This window comes from Trichinella spiralis, assembly GCF_000181795.1.
Source record: "Trichinella spiralis strain ISS 195 chromosome Unknown Scfld4, whole genome shotgun sequence".
In the NCBI taxonomy this organism is placed as follows: Eukaryota; Metazoa; Nematoda; class Enoplea; order Trichinellida; family Trichinellidae; genus Trichinella; species Trichinella spiralis.
The window spans coordinates 1,008,334-1,026,496 of record NW_003526943.1 but is presented as its reverse complement, the minus strand read 5'-3'; the positions used below and the strand labels follow the sequence as shown (position 1 = coordinate 1,026,496).

Sequence of the window (18,163 nt, the reverse complement as noted above, 5' to 3'; positions counted from 1 at the left end):
ACTCTCCAAAAAATGCTCGAATAACTGTGGAAATTTTTAAGTAATTAACTTACTCAATTCTTCAATATAAAAATAATTTATATTAATTTAAAATACTTCTGAAACACTGACAAAAAATAATGAAACTTCATGTCAATCAAATTACCAGTTGAAATTATAAAGTCATCTCAAATAAGATGATTGCTAAAATTTATTTTGGCACTTTTAAAATTTAAACTTTTTAAAAAGCAGAAATAAACTGTTCACAGAAATAAAATAAATCAGTTGTGCAGAGATTAGATTTTTTGGCAAACGAACATTTACACCATACTTGTAAAATTGAGAAGTACTTGAATTTCAGGATAATTCTGTTTCTGAACCAATGTGATATTAATTTTATTAATTCGAATTGGAAGTATTGTTAAATGTTGATAGCGAACGAAGTAATACAAAATTTGAATTGAACGGGAATTTTAAAGAAATGAAAATTATCAGGCTAATGTTGAATAATTTTTCATTTGAAACACTCTTTGATTATATTGAAGTGTTCATTGCTTTTTGCGATATGTGCATCAACAGTATTATCAGATTTAAAAAATTTTTTTATAAATTTAATATTTTATATTAATTGAATTATTTTAAATATCTATCATTTTGTATTTTTATTATAATACAAGGACATCAAAGAAACTTGCCATTAACTGTTTGAGTACTTGCGTTTAAATTGATGAATAAATTATAAGAGTGTGAAATAATTATTGAACTTTTTTGTTTTATTAATTATTGTTTGAATTTTAATTTTATAAAATAACTTTTGTACAATGTCTTGCATTTCTTTACAGTACTTTAATATTTACGGTATTTTTGTAGTATATTCCGCGCAAGTTTAAAATTTCTTGTAAAGAATATTTACTTTGAAGTACGTTAAAAATGTAATTTTCCTCTATTAAACATAAGTTGATACAGATTTATAGGTTTATATAGAGATATGGAAAGCGTTTTCTTAAAATATAGTCGATATTCAAGTTGATAGAAATGTTTTTTTTAATATTTATATTATATTGAATAATATAAGAAATTATTTGATGTTTCATATGGTATGATAATAATTTGTTTGTGCAAAAGATAGTTATTCAGTATAAATTTTTTTATAGGAAATGAAGCAGTTATTTGCATGTGAAGCAACGATAGTCTGAAATTGATGAAAAAAGATATTCTCAATTCATGTTTGATGCAACTGCCGTTTGTAGTACCGATGAAGATGGGTATTATTGTTTTCTTCTGTTTTTGTTTATTTACCGTATTACATTAATTGATTGATTTGTTTGAATTTTCAAATTAAGAAAACAATTTAAAAGTATCAATTTAATTTTAAAATTTGAATAATAACAACAATAGGGATAGTGAAAATGACGTTATTTGTTAAATTTGTTGCGAAAAAATGTAAAGTTGAAATTGAAGCAACAATTTTCAGGCTTTGTACATATTTCACACATAACAACAGAGTTTCTTTTTCTTTTCGGTTAACTGACAACTAGCACCGGTTTTTCATTTTCTCCATTTCTAGAATTTGAAATCCAATTTTTCATTTTTATGTTTATTTTGACATATTAAAAATTTTCTTTTGAAATTTTATTGAATTTTTTATTTTCCAAAAGAACACGTGGAAAATTTGAATTGGAAAATTCATTCTATATTAATATTGATATAGGTGGGGTGAATGAAAATTGATAATTGTGTTTGATTTTTCCACGATGCTCGCGCAAAGAATACTTTCATGGAATAATTAATTATTTTCCAAATTGTTCGTGTGAATAAAATTTTGAATAAATTTATTTTCAATTCGACACTTGTCAGCGATGAGAAAGTGTTTGTAGATTGTTGAATGAGAGTGACTAAATTTGGTATTTTGCAAAATGACGACCGGTTCTGTTCAGTGATTCGTTCTCATTTCTTATTACGTCATTTGTTGTTTGCGGCGTTGATGAATCAGTCAGTTTTGAAAAGTTGAATATTTATTATTATCATTATTATTATTATTTCTGTTTGTTGTTGGTTTGTGGAAATTTTTATGTTCTATCGTGGAAATTTGCCAAAAATAACTTGCGATGAGGGCGTGGTTGTCAATAGATTTGGTTTTATTATTTGAAATATAAAACCATACTAACTACTTGAAACAACATCCAATCTGCAGTTTCACTTTCATTTGCTTGTTCTTCTGCTGGTTTTCTCTTTGACACGTTCAATACAACTCTACCGACAATTGGTAAAATAAAAATATAATTTCTACAATTAAATTAAACATTAAATTTATTTATTTATTTCATAAGAATGTGCAATATAGTAATGTTTTTGTTTTTTTTCAATAAATAAATTAGATTGAAGAAAAATTTACATGGAATTTCATTTTCTTTTCTTTGACTAGAACTAAATTTCAGTTTTAATTCTTTTTTTTCCACTAATAAATAGATCATTATGACAAGGCCCGTTCTACTGAAATTGTGATGCTGTTTTATTTAATAGCTTTTATTATTTCTTTTATTCATTTCTTTTGGTGTACCCATTTCATATATAGGTTTGATGTGAGTTGCACGGTCGATTTGGCCGCTCTAAATTCTCAGCCTCTGGCAAATTGATATCTATATATATATGTATATATGTATTTGCAAACTCATTGACACACAAAACAATTGTTCATCAGAAAATTTGAAAATTTTTTCTTTCTAATTTCATTTATATATTATTAATTTTGTGAATAATTTTTCAAATTAAATTCTCAACAGTGAGAGTGTGGGTTAAAATTGAAGATCAAATTTGACATGACCATATTTGCACAGGCCTCTAGAGTACGGTTATAGAGAATCACAAGCTGTGCAAAGCAATGCGATAGATGAACGGCAGATGTTTACACAGATGTGTATAATGCATTGATGGATGATTTGACAAATTATAATATGATTGGAACAAGCAAGTAGAGAAAGTAAAATGGAAATTAACTTATTTATCATTATTGAGAGCATTTGTATTTTTCAATGAAAAATAATGAATCGACGGTAATTTTTTATAAATTATTTGTTGATTTTTCAAAATTTTATTAACGTGACAAATTTTTGTGGAAGATCAGTTGAATTGGGTTGTACTTTTTTGCTCAGCATCATCGGGCTTATTCCTGCATCTGCTTTTGATGACGATGATCACAGTTTTTCCAATCTATTCATTATTTCTGCACAATTTAAATTCATTTCCAAACACCACTTACCACCACACTACCGCTTCAGTGTGTATTATTAAAATTGGAAAAAAAATTGTTCGTCGCATTGTTTTTGATCAACATTTTTTGTTTGTTTTTGTTCTTTAATCACATCTTTTTTTATTAATGCAAATCAAATATTTGCACAAGTTGACCACGACGAACAATTATTGAGCAGAATATTATACATATGCATATATATATATTTGTTTTATAAAATTCTCCCCTACGTGTTCATCTTTCGCATTATCATGCCCTTTTCAACATATTTTTTAATAATCATCCAAGTTTGTGGTTTTTTCATTTTCTTTGATATTTATATATGCATAACTATATCTATATATAACGTGTGCAGTGAGTAATTTTGTTGTTGTTGTTGTTCTTTTAGAATGAACGAATGAATGTGAATGAAATTGTGAATTTTTTACTTTCAGCAAAAGAAAAATAGTTTTATTAATATTTTTTTCTTTATTTTATTCATAATGCCGTTAGTGATCGATCGATCGAATGATTGATCGATTGATTGATTGATTGATTGATGGTAGAGGAGACTGATTAATCGATTTGTTCCAACTTTTGCTTTGACAGAGTTGACTGACAAAGGTGAAAGGGAGGTGTAGGGTGAGAGGGAGGTAGGGGGAAAGAAAGAAAAGTAGAGACAAAAGTAGTTTCTTTCCTGTGAACCAACACCCCAAGCAACGCTTGATAATAATAATAATAATAATTATTATTATTATTATTATTATTATTTAATAATTGCGATTCGCCTGTGATGACGGTGATTGGTCTAAATTGAAAAATTAACAAACGGAAGAACAAGCAGCTGTTGTGTTGACTTTGGAAACGCGATTTTCTTGTTGTCCACCATTTTTGCCGTGCAGCCGAACAAAATTGACCATATTTGATAATAAAGCTATTGTTGAAATTATTGTTTGGCTAATTAATGTTAAAAAAGAGGGAAAAGTTTAAGAAATGAACGTCGAACGAAAAGCATTTTATTCATCCGCCCCCGCATTTGCGCAGCTTTTATTGATCAGCAGCAGCAGCAGCAGCAGTAGTAGTAGTAGTAGTATTGAAAATTTGTTTCACCATTTTTCTATACTTTCAATTTTCCTCCTCTTATCATTCTTTTCATTTCTTATTATTATCAATTATTTCATTATCAAAATACTTTCAGTGTAAATTTCCATATTTACATCAAATATTTTTTCATTATTTGTTGTTGTTTGGAAAAAGTTTTTTTTCATTTTTTTATTGATGAATGTAAGAGGATAATCAGAAAATTAGAATAGTTGAGATGTAAAATGAAATTTGAAAAGTTTCAATTAAAAAACTACATCCATGCATTTATCCATTTATATTGTGTATTATGTATTATTTTCTTCTGATTTGCATTTGCAATTGCGCAAATTTAGCGTAAAATTAATTGTAATTTTCAAATCTACACTTGCTGTGTTTAAATGTATGTAAAAGTGTTGTCACAAAATTGGAAAATTTGAAATTTCACAGACGTGATGTTTTGAATGCTGGAGAAAAAATCTCCTGGTTTTCAACGTTTTGAATATTTCAGGTGTCGGTGGTGACTGTTTGACATTTCGACGATGCTACAGTGTTGGCAACATCGTCGGCACGTGGTTTGGTGTTGCCGGTGATGACGGTATATTGCTGTCGGAAGCTTGTTTTCGAATGCTCTCGTCTCGGTTGTTGATCAAATTGCTCAAGTTGACGTTCACGTTTTTCGTGCTGTTGGTGCTGGTGTTGAAATTGAAGCGTGGCCGGGGCTTCAATTTCGAATATTCGACCACCGCCAATGCGGACATCCTGTTCCGACCAAGTCAGCCGTCCGCCCTGTCCAAAGCCGGCGGCTTCACCACCGAACAAGAATCGCCTGTTCCACCGGGGTCGGGTGGGATTGAGTTTGTTGAAGCCGGAGAGCCACCGCCCTCGCCTAGTGTCGACGAAATCAGGCGCATCATACGAGACAACAACATCCACGCTGATGTGCTCAACGAGAATCTGTTCGGTCCGGTGGAGAATGTCAGCTTCGTCATTGTGGTCCAAGTCCACAGGCGGCTCAACTACCTGCGCAAATTGGTCGAGAGCTTCGAAGCGGCGCCGTTCATCAACCGCGCCCTGGTGATCTTCAGCCATGATTATTACGATGTCGAGATGAACGGATTTGTCAGGTCGATCCGCTTCTGTCGTGTCATGCAAATCTTCTATCCCGACAACGTCCAGATCAGTCCGTACAAATTTCCCGGTCAAGATCCGCTCGACTGTGCGCGCGATATCGACAAAGCTCAGTTAATAATACCGCTTTATATAGTTTTAATTTTATAATTTATTTTTTTGTTTCAAAATTCAACAGAGCTCAGAAGGAGAAATGTCTCAATTGGGATTCTCCGGATCGATACGGCCATTATCGTGAAGCATCGTTGACTCAAATTAAGCATCACTGGTGGTGGAAGGTGAATTTTCCTTGCCTCTCTTTTCTTCTTTTCAAAATTCTCTTTCATTCATTAATCCGTCCATTGACTGACTGACTTGCAGATCAATTATGTATTCGACGGTATCCCACGGCTGAAAAATTACAGCGACTGGGTGCTGCTGCTCGAAGAGGACCATTACGTTTCACCGGACTTTTTGTACACTTTCGATTATATCGTACGCAATCGAGACAAGTGAATTTATTGCATTTTTATTCATTTTTTGATTAATAATTGTTTCATTTTTTAAACAAATTTTAGTCTGTGCAAACATTGTCAAGTGATCACGTTGGGTAGTTATAATCAATTAAACAGACGAAACAGTCAACCGAATGCGGTATCTTTTCATCTTCATAAACATCATATCTTATTATTATTATTGTTTTTTTAAACAATATTTCAGTTGAATGTGATGCTCTGGTTTTCTAGTCATCACAACATGGGCATGGCAATCAATCGTAGTACTTGGAATGCAATTCGCAGCTGTGGTTCGGTAAATTTCTCCCACACCAATTCAATCAATACAGATTTCAATCAAATATATATTTATTTAATTTTAATTAACAACAATTTTATTTTAATTTATTAGAACTTTTGCAAATATGACGATTACAACTGGGACTGGTCGTTGTTGCACGTCAGTCGACAATGCATGAATCCACCGTTGTGGACAATTGTCGTTGCCACTCCTCGAGTATTTCACATCGGTGATTGGTCAGTTAGTTAGTTAGTTTGTTTGTTTATATTTGCAAATTTTCATCTTTTAGCGGTATTCACCACAAGGGTCGACTGTGCACCGCGGATTCAAGCGCTAACACGGTCGTCACTCGACTGAAAGATCTGAAGCCACAACTTTTTCCGCAAAATTTTTTCCTCAAACTCTCAAACCGTCGATCTCCGAAATTGCCGGCCGAATACGGTGGTTGGGGTGACAAACGGGATCATCAACTCTGCATGAAAAATATCATCGTGCAGAATGTTTGAAATTTATGTTTTCTTTTTGTTTATTACATTAATTAGTATTTCTTTTTTGGTTTTCTCAAAATTATTTATCTTCTACTATTTCGTTACCGTATCAATTCAACCGTATATATATTTATTTAAAAAACATATATATATATATACGTTTGATGTGTGCTTGAAAATATTTTTCTTTTTTGAACAAACAGTGCTTTTTTTCTCACATTTTTCAAGCTGCGCGTGTTCATTGCATTGAAATATATGTATTGTTTTCACTTTTTTATTAAGAAAGAATTGATGAAATGTGCCTATTTTTCTTAAGAAATGTTAAATACTTGTCTAATACTGCTGGAAAAACCAAAAAAATTAATCTCTCTTCCAGGAATAGAGAGAGTCATACAGAGAGAGAAAGCTGTTCTGAAGCTACCACTTTTTCACTGCAATTTGCATGCTAACTATAGCTATCTCTACTATCATACATATAATATAGCTAGATAGATAGATACACACACATACATGCATATTATAGATAAATATTGCTGATGTATTTTTCACGTACTTTTCAGCTTGGATCATTTTCAAATTTGTACAATCAATCTTATGCATACAACAAGCAAATGCAGTCAGTCAGTTTTTTTCCCATTTTGTTTTCTTGTTGTTGTTGTTGATGAAAAAGTAAAAGTAAATTGTATCATACTTTAGCAACTTTTGTCACGTGTACACAGCATACCTATACACATATATATACATATACATAACTTTATTTTAAGTACTATTTTCCAATGTAATTTTCAATTACTTTCAAATCCCGTTTTTACCTGCTTTGCAACTTATTCACTGTGCTTAAAAAATACACATACATCAATATTTCATATGCGCACAAAATAATAATAATAATAATAATAATAATAATAATAATAATAATAATGTAGAAAAGACAAGGCAAGAGAATTCTTCTAATCTAATTTTTCAGAAATGCATTAGAGGTAAAACAAAATTCAAAAATGCCGCTTATTAAAAAAATTTTTTTCTGACGAATAAATGAATGATGATGCTGCTGTAGTAGGAGTAGTAGTAGTAGTAGTAGTAGTAGTAGGAGTAGTAGTAGTAGTAATTGTTGTTGTAGTAGTTTTAGCGATTTCATCTTTTGGTGGCTTCGTTAATAGTTTCAAGGATCGTTGAGGTCGAATTCAATACCTTCTTCGGCAAGTGTCTTTGCCAAGTCTTCGCCAAGAACTTCAAGTAAGCGTGCTTCGTATTCTGCTCTACCCAATTTACTGAAATAATCTTCTTCTAATATTCACAAATCGATTCTCATTTTGTGTACAAAAAGCACGTACCTGTTCGTTTTTTGACCCTTATTATCATTATCGATGTCGGTGGAAATTTTCACATTCTCTTCGTTCTTCTTTTCAGATATGCAAGATTTATTATCATTATTATTATTGTTCAATTCTTCAGCTCTTTCTTGCTGCCCATGCAAGCAGTTTTCACTACCGTTCGGTTGGCGATTATCAGCCTCAGGGTCCGACGGAAATTCTTCATTTTGTTTCTCTTCTTCTTCTCTGAAATAATCATCCAAACTTTGTCGTTCTGAATTTGAATCTGATTCTTTTCCAAATTTCTGCAACAAAATAAAAATAATTTTAATCAATCAAACGATAATTTAAAAATATAATACTACTAATCATCATCACATACGTTAGAATATTTCTGAATACGTTAAAATGGAAATTTCAAGTTACACTTCTTACCGTTTTCGCGTTGCTTTCAAAACTGACACCACACTTTACATCATTATCGTCCACCATATCATTGACAATCAAGTCATCAAGTTCAAGTTCTCCTTGAAAAAAAATAAGAAATTCAAAGCATCCTGCAGCATTGTTGTTTGTAAAAACAACTATCGTGATTGTTAATTATGTAGAATAATTTTGAAAAAAAAACTGTCCAACTGATATATATACCATGCTGAGAATCAGCTTCTTCTATGCAAGTGTTGTTTTTTTTCGCCTTTTTCTTCATATTATTATCTGCAAGAATAAAATCATCATCAACTATTATAATCAGAACAAACTTTTGATTAGAAATAATTTTTAAGCTATCAAGTGAAAATAATACTATTATTATTCATTAATAAGAATAATATTTCTTTTTTTTTGGTTCACAAAAACTGCAAGTGACTCGGACAAAGTGAGAATTAATTTAGAAAACAAAATACAATTTCACATGTGTCTGTTTCATCATCATTTCTTACTTTCTCCTCTCAAGGGATTTGCATTTTCATCATCATCTTCAACGTTCACCGAAACGCTCAGTTTGGGATTTATCCATACGCGACCGTCATCATAAGTACGTTTTTTACGTGGTTTAGAAGCTAAAAGAAAAAAAAAAGAAAAATCAACTGTACTGAATATGTAATAGTATGATTAGAGTAGAGATCATAGGAGCCAACAATTGACCTTTAGCCCTCTGGGGTGGAGGAGAATAATCGGCCGCGGAAAGACTCTTGTCCCTCGGCTTGAGATGCATGAACACGCAGTGCTGTTTCAAACAGCCGCCGGGTTGATTTTCCCAGTAGCAGGGCGTGGTGGATCGGGTCTTGCCGTTTTTCATGTGCCGATATCCGCATCCGGCTTTTCTGCAACGACCCTGCAGCCACGCTTGGCAAACAATTTCAGTACCGAGTGCGGATTTGGAATGTCGAAATGGACATCGGTCACCCTGAAAAGCAAAAATTCAAACAAAGTTCCACAAACACACTTACGAATACTATACTAACCTTGGTACATTTGGAGTAGAAGAAAAAATAGCAATCATCACCGTGCAGAGACATGAATAATAAATCTACGATTTAATTAATTAATTATTAGACAAATTCGAATCGAATGTTCCAAGTATGTATGACGATGAAACGTATGAGCGCATACGAAGCAGAAATGAACAAAGTTCATAAAAAAGACAAAATAATAAATTTTAATTTTGTCCCATTTAATGGAAAAATGAAATTTGATTAAGAAAAAAAGCAGTGGAAAAAAGAAAAAACACCGAGCCAGTCGAGTGTGTGCTTGCTGTTGCCACTGCATAGCAAAGAGTTAAGGTTGAATTGTTGAAAAATATCAATTTCACCTTATTAATATCTGTTTGCTGACAAAAAAAAGAAAAAAAATAAACAACAACAACAAGTTTTACGATTCGAACACAAAAAACACGAACAAAAAAACAAACAAACAAAAAAAGATACAAATCATGATCTCTGTTTTTTTAAATCAAGTATCCCAACTGAACAAGTGGTGCTTGAGCAGCATGTCTCGGACGCTTTCTTGAATCGGGCGGTGGTTGTTCCCCGGTCGTTTTCTGGTCGTCGGCAATTCCCAGGCCGAGTTGAGCTTGAATACAAACTGCGCCAACAGCCTGAGTTCGCATTTCAACTGCACCCAGGCGGGACTGCGGATGAACGACCACGGCTGGTACCACTGGTCGACCAGATCGCCGTTGCTGGTGCAGAGCAGTTCGAACCACAAGTGCAACGCCTGTTCGTTCAAGCCGAGGCAGACCAACGATCGGAATTTGACGTCCATCGAAGAGACTCTGGCGAGATCGTGGGTCAAATTTACATACTGAAGCGCTTTGTAAAGCAACTCTTCGGGTGTGAAAGTCTGTCCATCTTGGTCAAGTTGGAACGTTTGACTGAGCATCAGACGACTGTGAACCGACAGATGCTCCTTTCGAATCTATACTTGCACGGTAGAATGGAGACAAAGAAAGCAATGTTTATCACAACAACAACAACAACAACAACAATAGTCTACCTCTTCGTTAGCAACACTTTCAATAAACAACCACGGGTGAAACGGACGACCAAGCAAAGAGGACTTTTTCATACCGTATTCGAAAATTGTTTTCAAAATTGTACAAAACTGATGTCGAACCAATTTTGTAATTTTCTAATATGTTTTTTTGAAAAATTAATAATTTTGAATAATAAAAAATACTCCTTTACTTCAGTGAAATCATTGTCGTCGTCGTCGTCGTCGTCGTCGTCTTCTGTTTCGACGACAGACGGGAATGTGGAATAGTCGCGCAGTTGGTCGTCGACAAGTTGGACAAATTTGGCCGGAAACCAACCACGTCGACCGTTCAATTCGCCAATCCAGCAGTGTTCGTCTCTGCGCGACAGCACTTCGACGAGGTCGTTTTTGCAAAAGCCGAGCTCGTCGTCTTCGTGTCGTTCGAAATCGACCAACGCCCTGGCCCACCGGCGAGTCAAGCGATGCGCTTCAGTGTACAAATCGTAATCTCGACTGTGACTTTCGACGGAATAATCGGCCTCAAAAATATAAATATCGTCGATTAGTCGCGCGATATGGGAAATTTCAACGAATAGCTTTACTTGCAAAGATGCCGGTACAGTTGGCGACCGAGAGGCCATTTCGAGTACCAGTTCGGCGATCGTCTGCTTCAATTCGACCAATAGTTCGGTTTGTCGAACATTTTTCGCCGACGACGATTGGTCGAAATCGGACGACGACGTAGACCGAGCACGACAACGTCCATGGCGACGCCGGAACAGTCGACGGCCGACGGCGGAGTGGTTGGTCGGACGACGACGGGCCAGTTGCAAGTAGGCGCGTTGGGTGGCGCGCAACGACGGCAAGCGCCGGTCGTCGGTGTCGAGTTGGTCGATCGCACGAAGCAACGGTTCGACGTCGGTCGGTCCCAACGACGACGGCGTGCTCGACAACAAATTGAACACGTCGGCCGAGTTGGCCAACGCCCGAAATTGGTCTTGGCGCAGTTTGAGCATCGCCAGAGCCACTTTGAACAGCACCGTCGAACCGTAATAGAAGAACAAATCCCAGACGCGCAACAGTATTGGGAACGGCATCGCCGACGACGCGTACAAAGTCAAAAACCAGTGGAGAGTGACCAGAGACGGTTCGATGTCGTGGGTACGGAACACGGCGTCGACGTCGGGCAGCAAGTCGGCGATCAGTAGGCGAAATATCCGCTGGTCGACCGCCGAGCCGAGCAACGAGTCGGAAAAGTACCGGTCGGGCAGCAGGTCGTCCAATATCGTGCACATCATCCAGAACGCGTTCTCTTCGTCCAAAAATAGAAGCAGAGTGGCCGCGATCACGCCCATTCCCTGACAATAGCCGACGTCGGGAAACGCCAACGCAATGGAGCGCAAAATCCGACGCAACCGTCCAACGCCCACGCCGTCCGGCGAGGCGAAGCAGACGTTGTTCGGCAACGTGCGCATCAGATCTTTCTCGATCTGGCCGAACGTGAGCGAATAGTCGTCGTTGTCGTCTTGGTCGTCGACTTTCTTCAACTCGTTCAACATGTCGGCGTAGGTGTAGTCGGCCCGCTGGCGCCGTCGTGTCGCGCCGCACAGCCGCGGCCAGACGTACGGTCGCAACGAGTGGGGCACGCCGGCGCGCACCAGACTCGCCAACTCTTCCGACCTGGGCAAAAACGACTCGACCTTTTCCCAAGTCAAATCTTCGACCACTCTACTGTTGAACGTGAATTCCAAGTAGGCAATCCAACGCAGGCGTAATTTGCACTCTTCCTCCACCAACAGTGAGGTTTGGTTGCCGTCGACCGTTCGACCATTTTCTTCTCCATTTTCCTTTTTTCCAATTTTGAAGCCAAACTGATCGTAATCATCCAAACACAAGTAACGACTCGAAGCAGGGTCGACGTCATCATCGCCCGACCGAAGCAGACGTTTGGACGGTACAATCGAAGCGACCAGACATGAACAGGGAGTTCCAATTTTGGAAAACGAATCACCAATTTCACCGGACGCGGCACCGATCGACAGACCCTCTTGGCGGGCAAAAGCCACGCCCCCGTTGCACTCGGCCGAATCTTCTTCCTCCTCATCGCTCATCGCACGCGTCGCTTGGGAAAAACCACGACTGTAACCTCTATTCTGACTGCGGCAAAACATCACGGCTGCAAAAATAAAAAACCACACGACAATGTTATCTTTTTTTTTCTCTAATAAATAAATAAAGTTCGTATTAAGAATCGATCATTTTTATAACTGCACACTTCCATCACTACAATGACAGTAGAACAAAATAAAAAAATTCATTGCTATTTTTTAATTTTGCAAAACAAAAGTCACTTATTTCAGTTGTGGTATAGATAAAAACATCAACAGATAACACAATGCCTATTAACAATTCAGAAAAGTCAACGCTATTACTGTATTTCTCAATCAACTACACTGGTGGTTTGAAAAATCAATCAAATTTCCAGCTGAACTTTTCAATCGGTCGATAATAAAATTTACAAACAATTCCTTCATTTTTAGAATTTTCAAGCACCATTCTATTAAGCAAACATCATTAAAACCCACTATCTATTTATATAATTGATTCTGAACAGTATACGGACACAAACCCTTACAAATAATTCTCTCCTTCTCTAATTACTGTCAACATTGACAATAATATACAACTAAAACACGGTAAAACACTACGCTATAAAACAAATTCGAAACTGTAAACAACCAAATCCATCATCATACAATTCATGTACACATGAAATAAATCTGTGAAATTTTCAACATTAATGTAAAAGCATCAGTTCACTGATTGATTAAAGTGTATTTTTATTTCAAATTTCACTTCTTTAATTTTGACATTTAATGCTTTTTCAAAGCAAACATTACCTCTTCTTCACACTATTTTCGCAGTTATGAAAAACAACATTTTCATTAAACTGCCAACTAGGTATACAATTCGCCGCTGTTTATCACTTTTCGCGAGCACACATACATTACTCACCATATTGATCATATTAAACACTGCTGAAAATGTTGAAAAATTAACAACACAAACCGATAAACTAAGATTCTTACGTTACAAATACGTAAATAACTATTGCTACAGTAACTACATGATTTTCAAGCTCATATGTCGTAATGTGAAATAAGTACAAGTGATAATTGACTAAAATGAAATTGATAATTTTAATATTGATTTAATAATTATAAATTAAAATTTTGTCATCAGTTTTATAAAAATTTTCATTTTTCCTTTTTTGTCATTACCGATATCGCTATTCACAATTTTATTTAAAATTGTCAGAAAATGTTGCTGCATTAGTTTTTTTCACTTGGCCATAAGTTCCAAAATTATAAAACAATGTCAAAAATTAACAAATTCAACAAAAGCAAATTTAATAGTTTTGCTATAGTTGGAATGTAACAACAGCCGCTTCTAGAATTTCAATTTTATTTACAATGCTATATATATGTAAAAATCATCTGTGTCAATGTAAATAAACAACAGTAACAAGAAACAAGCGCTTTTTCACCTAGTTGGTAATATATCGATGAAGTTCTATGTTTTTATAATAAAAATACTAGTGTAAATTAAATATTATGAATATGCCATAAACAGAGAAGATGATCTCTCTGATCTACCCATGCTCCATAAGGTTGTGGCGTCACCCAGTTTGCGAAAAGTCTGCCACCTTCATCTACCTTAAAAGTGTAGGTGCGGATGTTTATTTCTTTGATGTAATTTTTTACAGCCTCCAGAGAAGCATTACAGTTATCTGATTTTGTATGAGTACCACTATAATAAATGATTTGCTATTGTCTAATTCAAAAATAAAAAAGTAATTTAATTACAAATACCAATCTCCGATGTGAAATAGTCGAGATGACTTGAGGACAACAGCTTTCCAGTTTCTAGCAATACGTGTTTGAATATGATTTAACGTCCAATCCCAGTTGTAATCGTTGTACGTGCAGAAAGGCTAAAAAATTGAATTAATATAAAATATAATTTAAATTAAAAAAAATAAGCAGTTCATTTGTCAATTTTGCTATTTCATACAAAAGATACATGTAACAAACAGTGTTATTGTAAAATGTAGTATCACAGTGTACATATCTTACGCGAAATTATTATATTAAACATGCATGAAATAAATATATTTTAAAAAATAAAAAATATGGCTTTACAACAGCATGCAACTTCAATTCATTCCAAAACGTCCTAGAAAATGTCATTCCCAAATTATGCGTGGACGAATACCAATATTCAATTTTAATCTGAAAATACGAAACAAGTGTTAGAAGATATACAAGTAGAATTTTAATAATTTACATTATAAACTTACTTCATTAGGAGGCTGATTTTTGTTTACAAGCAATTGAAAATAGTTTCCAGGAACTATGATTTGGCATTCTTCACAAAATCTTAGCAAAAAAATTGCATAAATACGCCAATGAGCAGTATTTATTTACGAATCTCGTAAAAGCGTCAATAAACAATACTGGAAAAGAAAATATTTTTAAAATGCCCATTTGTACCACAAACATTTTTTAAATTTCCATTAATCTTATTTAACAAAGTTGTGTGATTGTGTAAAACTTGATCACTGTAAAAAGTCAAACTCCTCATTCTTCATTATCAAAAAAAATTTTTTTTCTCAAGAAAGGTATTCATTTTTGTTTAATTTGTAAATTATTTTCCTTTTTAATCTTAATATATTATTAAAGACTGAATAATGAATGTAATTAAATAAACATGGAATATTTCTATTTAATAAATTATCTTTATGCTATTTAAAGGAAAATATTCTTTTCTTACTCTAGAAAAATTAATGAATTTCATTAAATTATTCAAAAAAAAGTTTTTTACTTAAAATATTATATATAGTTTTGAGATCGAACAGTGTATTTTTATTATTACAAGAGTACGAGAGGTTGGAAAATGTTTTACTTACTTTAATTTATCTTTGATAACTGATTTAAGGGTTTCGTATAAATCAGGACTAGCGTAATGATCTTCTTCTAACAAAGTAATCCAAAAATCGGATTTTTTCAATTCTTCTATATATTCAAATGCTTGTACAAGCTAAAATATAGAATCGAAATCAAACTGCCGCAGTCGGATAATTTCTCACTTTCCACCACCAATGATGCTTAATTTGAGCTATCTGAGCCACTTTTATGGATCGACGTTTCGATTCAGGACGGCAGCATGTTCTTCATTGAAATAAAGACAATAATATTATTTTTTGAATTAAATATTTCAACTTGCCTACCCATTGCAATGTTCAGGATCTGCATCTGGGAATTTTTCTCGAAAAAGTTCCATTCGTAAGGGGTAGAACAATTGCAACACAGGACAAAATTTTATCGATTTCACGATATTGTTCATTTCTTCATCATATGCACTGTGGCTGATTACAAGCAGAACTTCAGAAATGTTCCACACTTTTGACAACGAGTCGATCATCTGCTTGAAATAAGACGGTCTTTTGTGCACTTGGATCATGAAAACGTGATCAAACTTCACATTGTGATTGAAGCCATTTTCAACCCAAACTTGGGAATGGTCACTTTGATTTTCAGCTTGTCTTGATTCTGCCCAATAAACTGCTTCGGCCACTTCAGCAACATCATCTTCGCAATAATTTTCACTTGCATTTTTTGTCAAATTTATTCTTTGACTTATATTTGTTAAAATTGAGTAAATTTCCAAAAAGCGATTTTCAAACTTTGGCAATGATGATGAACTTTTAAACTCATTTTTGAAATATTTCATGGAAAAAATTTCATTTGGAATCAATCTCAAAAAAATATAAATTGCAAAATATATAAGAAAAAGTATAAATATTGGGATTTTATTCTTTCTTATGCTAATTCTATTTATGTAAAACAACGAACCCATTGCGCACCGTCTCAGTCACGCAACTTTGCTATTAAAGGAAACGGAGTATAAAAGGATGGATTTCTATATCAATTATTTTGACTGTTTTAATGAAAACCTACCGTTTGGAAATGTAAGTACACAAACCTTATTAATGCTACTGTTTGTTTAACAGCAAGTAAATATGAGCTAACATTTACAACTTATCATCAGCTTTGGTAAATAATCATGCGACAGTTACCATTATTTTACAAGCAGTTAGCCAAAATACAGTGTATTTATTAACCAATTTGTTTCTTTGAAGCTTTCTTTTATCTTAATAACACATTTCTCTGTTTAATTTTGATTATTTTCACTAATTTTTAACATCAGTCTGCTTACGCATTTGCGCGCGTATTTTACATACACTTGACGTATAATACTACGTAATAAAAGTGCATTGTGAAAAAAATTACATCAGTTATTTTTGCTTTACCAGTAATGAAAAGAAATTGAAATCATCAACGGTCATTTCTTTTTTGGAAATTCTTGCTTTATTGATTATTAATCTATTAATTAATCTAAATAGGGTTTGGTTTTTGCAAACAGTATAGACAACTATATATTTATTTATTCAATTAATTGCTGAAAGTTCAAAACTAAGATTTAAAAAACACTTTCATTGTGTATCGTTACCAAAAATTTATGCATGCAATAAAACATAAAATAATGCAAAATAAAATTGTTATATTGGAAATCTAACTCAAATATGCAGCTCGGTAGACTGTAACTAAAATCTAGTAATAGTTCAGTTGGGCCAAAAATTGCTTTAACAATTTATTCACAACTGCAAATAAAATACTGCTATCCAATACAATAAATAACACCACAACATCAGGCAGTCTGCTTTGCAATCGTCAGTGAAAAATTAACCATGCTTGTCGACTAGTGGAAATTTTAAAATTTTTTTACAACATAGCGGTATGCGCTGTAATGTGATAAATGCTACATCCTTCCTGATTCTTTATTTTCTCAGCATCTTCATTTTCCAGATAGGATTTGATTATTTCAGAGTACTCCTTTGCTAGATGCTACTGCAATTGACTTTCATATCGATCAATTTCAGTATGCATTCTTGAACAGAGATGACAATGAACAAAAGCCTTTTTTCCCGTTTTGAGACCGAGATTAAAGTTGCACAAACAAAATCTGATAAACGGAGCCTGTAGCAAATTATTCTTTAGATTATTCTAATCCACGCTATTGTACCTGAATCCCTAATACTATTGCATTACTGTATTCTGTCACTATCGTTGCTTGCTTCGTGTTCTTCGCAAGCTGGTACTCAGTAAAGTTATCTACACTACAACGTTACATCTTGGCGGCGAGGATGAATTTGAATCAAGTTACATCGGCTCAACAACGGTTCACCTTGAATCCATCGACAAAGGAGTGGATCTACTATATTGAACGTTTGGAATGTGAAATTTCAGTTTTTGGCCTGTTGGATGGTGATGGCACCGAAGCTGCATGTCGCACGTTGCTGTTGTCGAAGTTGGGACAACAGCAGTTTTGCATGCTGGTGGACCATTTCAAACCTCGAACGGTCCAAACTGTTTCGTACGACGAGCTGAAAGCTGCGATTGGAGCAAACTTCGCAAAAAAAAAAGAATCCGACGCACAATTCGTCCATGCTTTTCGTGGCATCTGACATAAAGAAGAATACAGTCCACTATAACTGGGGATCAAGTTGTGTGACCACTGTCGCCAACATATGTATTACACTTATTAATAATGGCATATATAAAATTATTGTTTAG

General features: G+C 34.3%; 4 protein-coding genes across 4 annotated transcripts; 2 read left to right on the top strand and 2 right to left on the bottom strand.

Moving 5' to 3' along the window:
- Positions 1-4,201: 4,201 nt before the first annotated feature.
- On the top strand, positions 4,202-6,699 carry Tsp_00241 (N-acetylglucosaminyltransferase II family protein). Its single transcript, XM_003376004.1, has 8 exons — positions 4,202-4,298; positions 4,800-5,532; positions 5,598-5,697; positions 5,780-5,910; positions 5,977-6,052; positions 6,119-6,208; positions 6,305-6,433; positions 6,499-6,699. The coding sequence occupies exons 1-8, from the start codon at positions 4,202-4,204 to the stop codon at positions 6,697-6,699; spliced, it is 1,557 nt and encodes a 518-aa protein (XP_003376052.1).
- Positions 6,700-7,843: 1,144 nt separating this feature from the next.
- Tsp_00242 (conserved hypothetical protein) lies at positions 7,844-9,511 on the bottom strand. The gene is made up of 7 exons (XM_003376003.1): positions 9,458-9,511; positions 9,138-9,399; positions 8,933-9,052; positions 8,643-8,708; positions 8,430-8,551; positions 8,016-8,299; positions 7,844-7,952 (listed from the first exon to the last, which is right to left on the bottom strand). Exons 1-7 carry the CDS (start codon positions 9,509-9,511, stop codon positions 7,844-7,846), a joined length of 1,017 nt encoding a protein of 338 aa, XP_003376051.1.
- A 428-nt stretch (positions 9,512-9,939) lies between these two features.
- Tsp_00243 (small G protein signaling modulator 3-like protein) lies at positions 9,940-16,259 on the bottom strand. Its single transcript, XM_003376002.1, has 14 exons — positions 15,757-16,259; positions 15,592-15,697; positions 15,436-15,566; positions 15,081-15,111; positions 14,333-14,460; positions 14,123-14,276; positions 13,594-13,646; positions 13,418-13,542; positions 12,207-12,642; positions 11,097-12,183; positions 10,679-11,005; positions 10,488-10,622; positions 10,293-10,409; positions 9,940-10,266 (listed from the first exon to the last, which is right to left on the bottom strand). The coding sequence occupies exons 1-14, from the start codon at positions 16,257-16,259 to the stop codon at positions 9,940-9,942; spliced, it is 3,660 nt and encodes a 1,219-aa protein (XP_003376050.1).
- Positions 16,260-17,733: 1,474 nt separating this feature from the next.
- On the top strand, positions 17,734-18,054 carry Tsp_00244 (conserved hypothetical protein). The gene is made up of 2 exons (XM_003376001.1): positions 17,734-17,815; positions 17,837-18,054. The coding sequence occupies exons 1-2, from the start codon at positions 17,734-17,736 to the stop codon at positions 18,052-18,054; spliced, it is 300 nt and encodes a 99-aa protein (XP_003376049.1).
- The last annotated feature ends 109 nt before the right edge of the window (positions 18,055-18,163 follow it).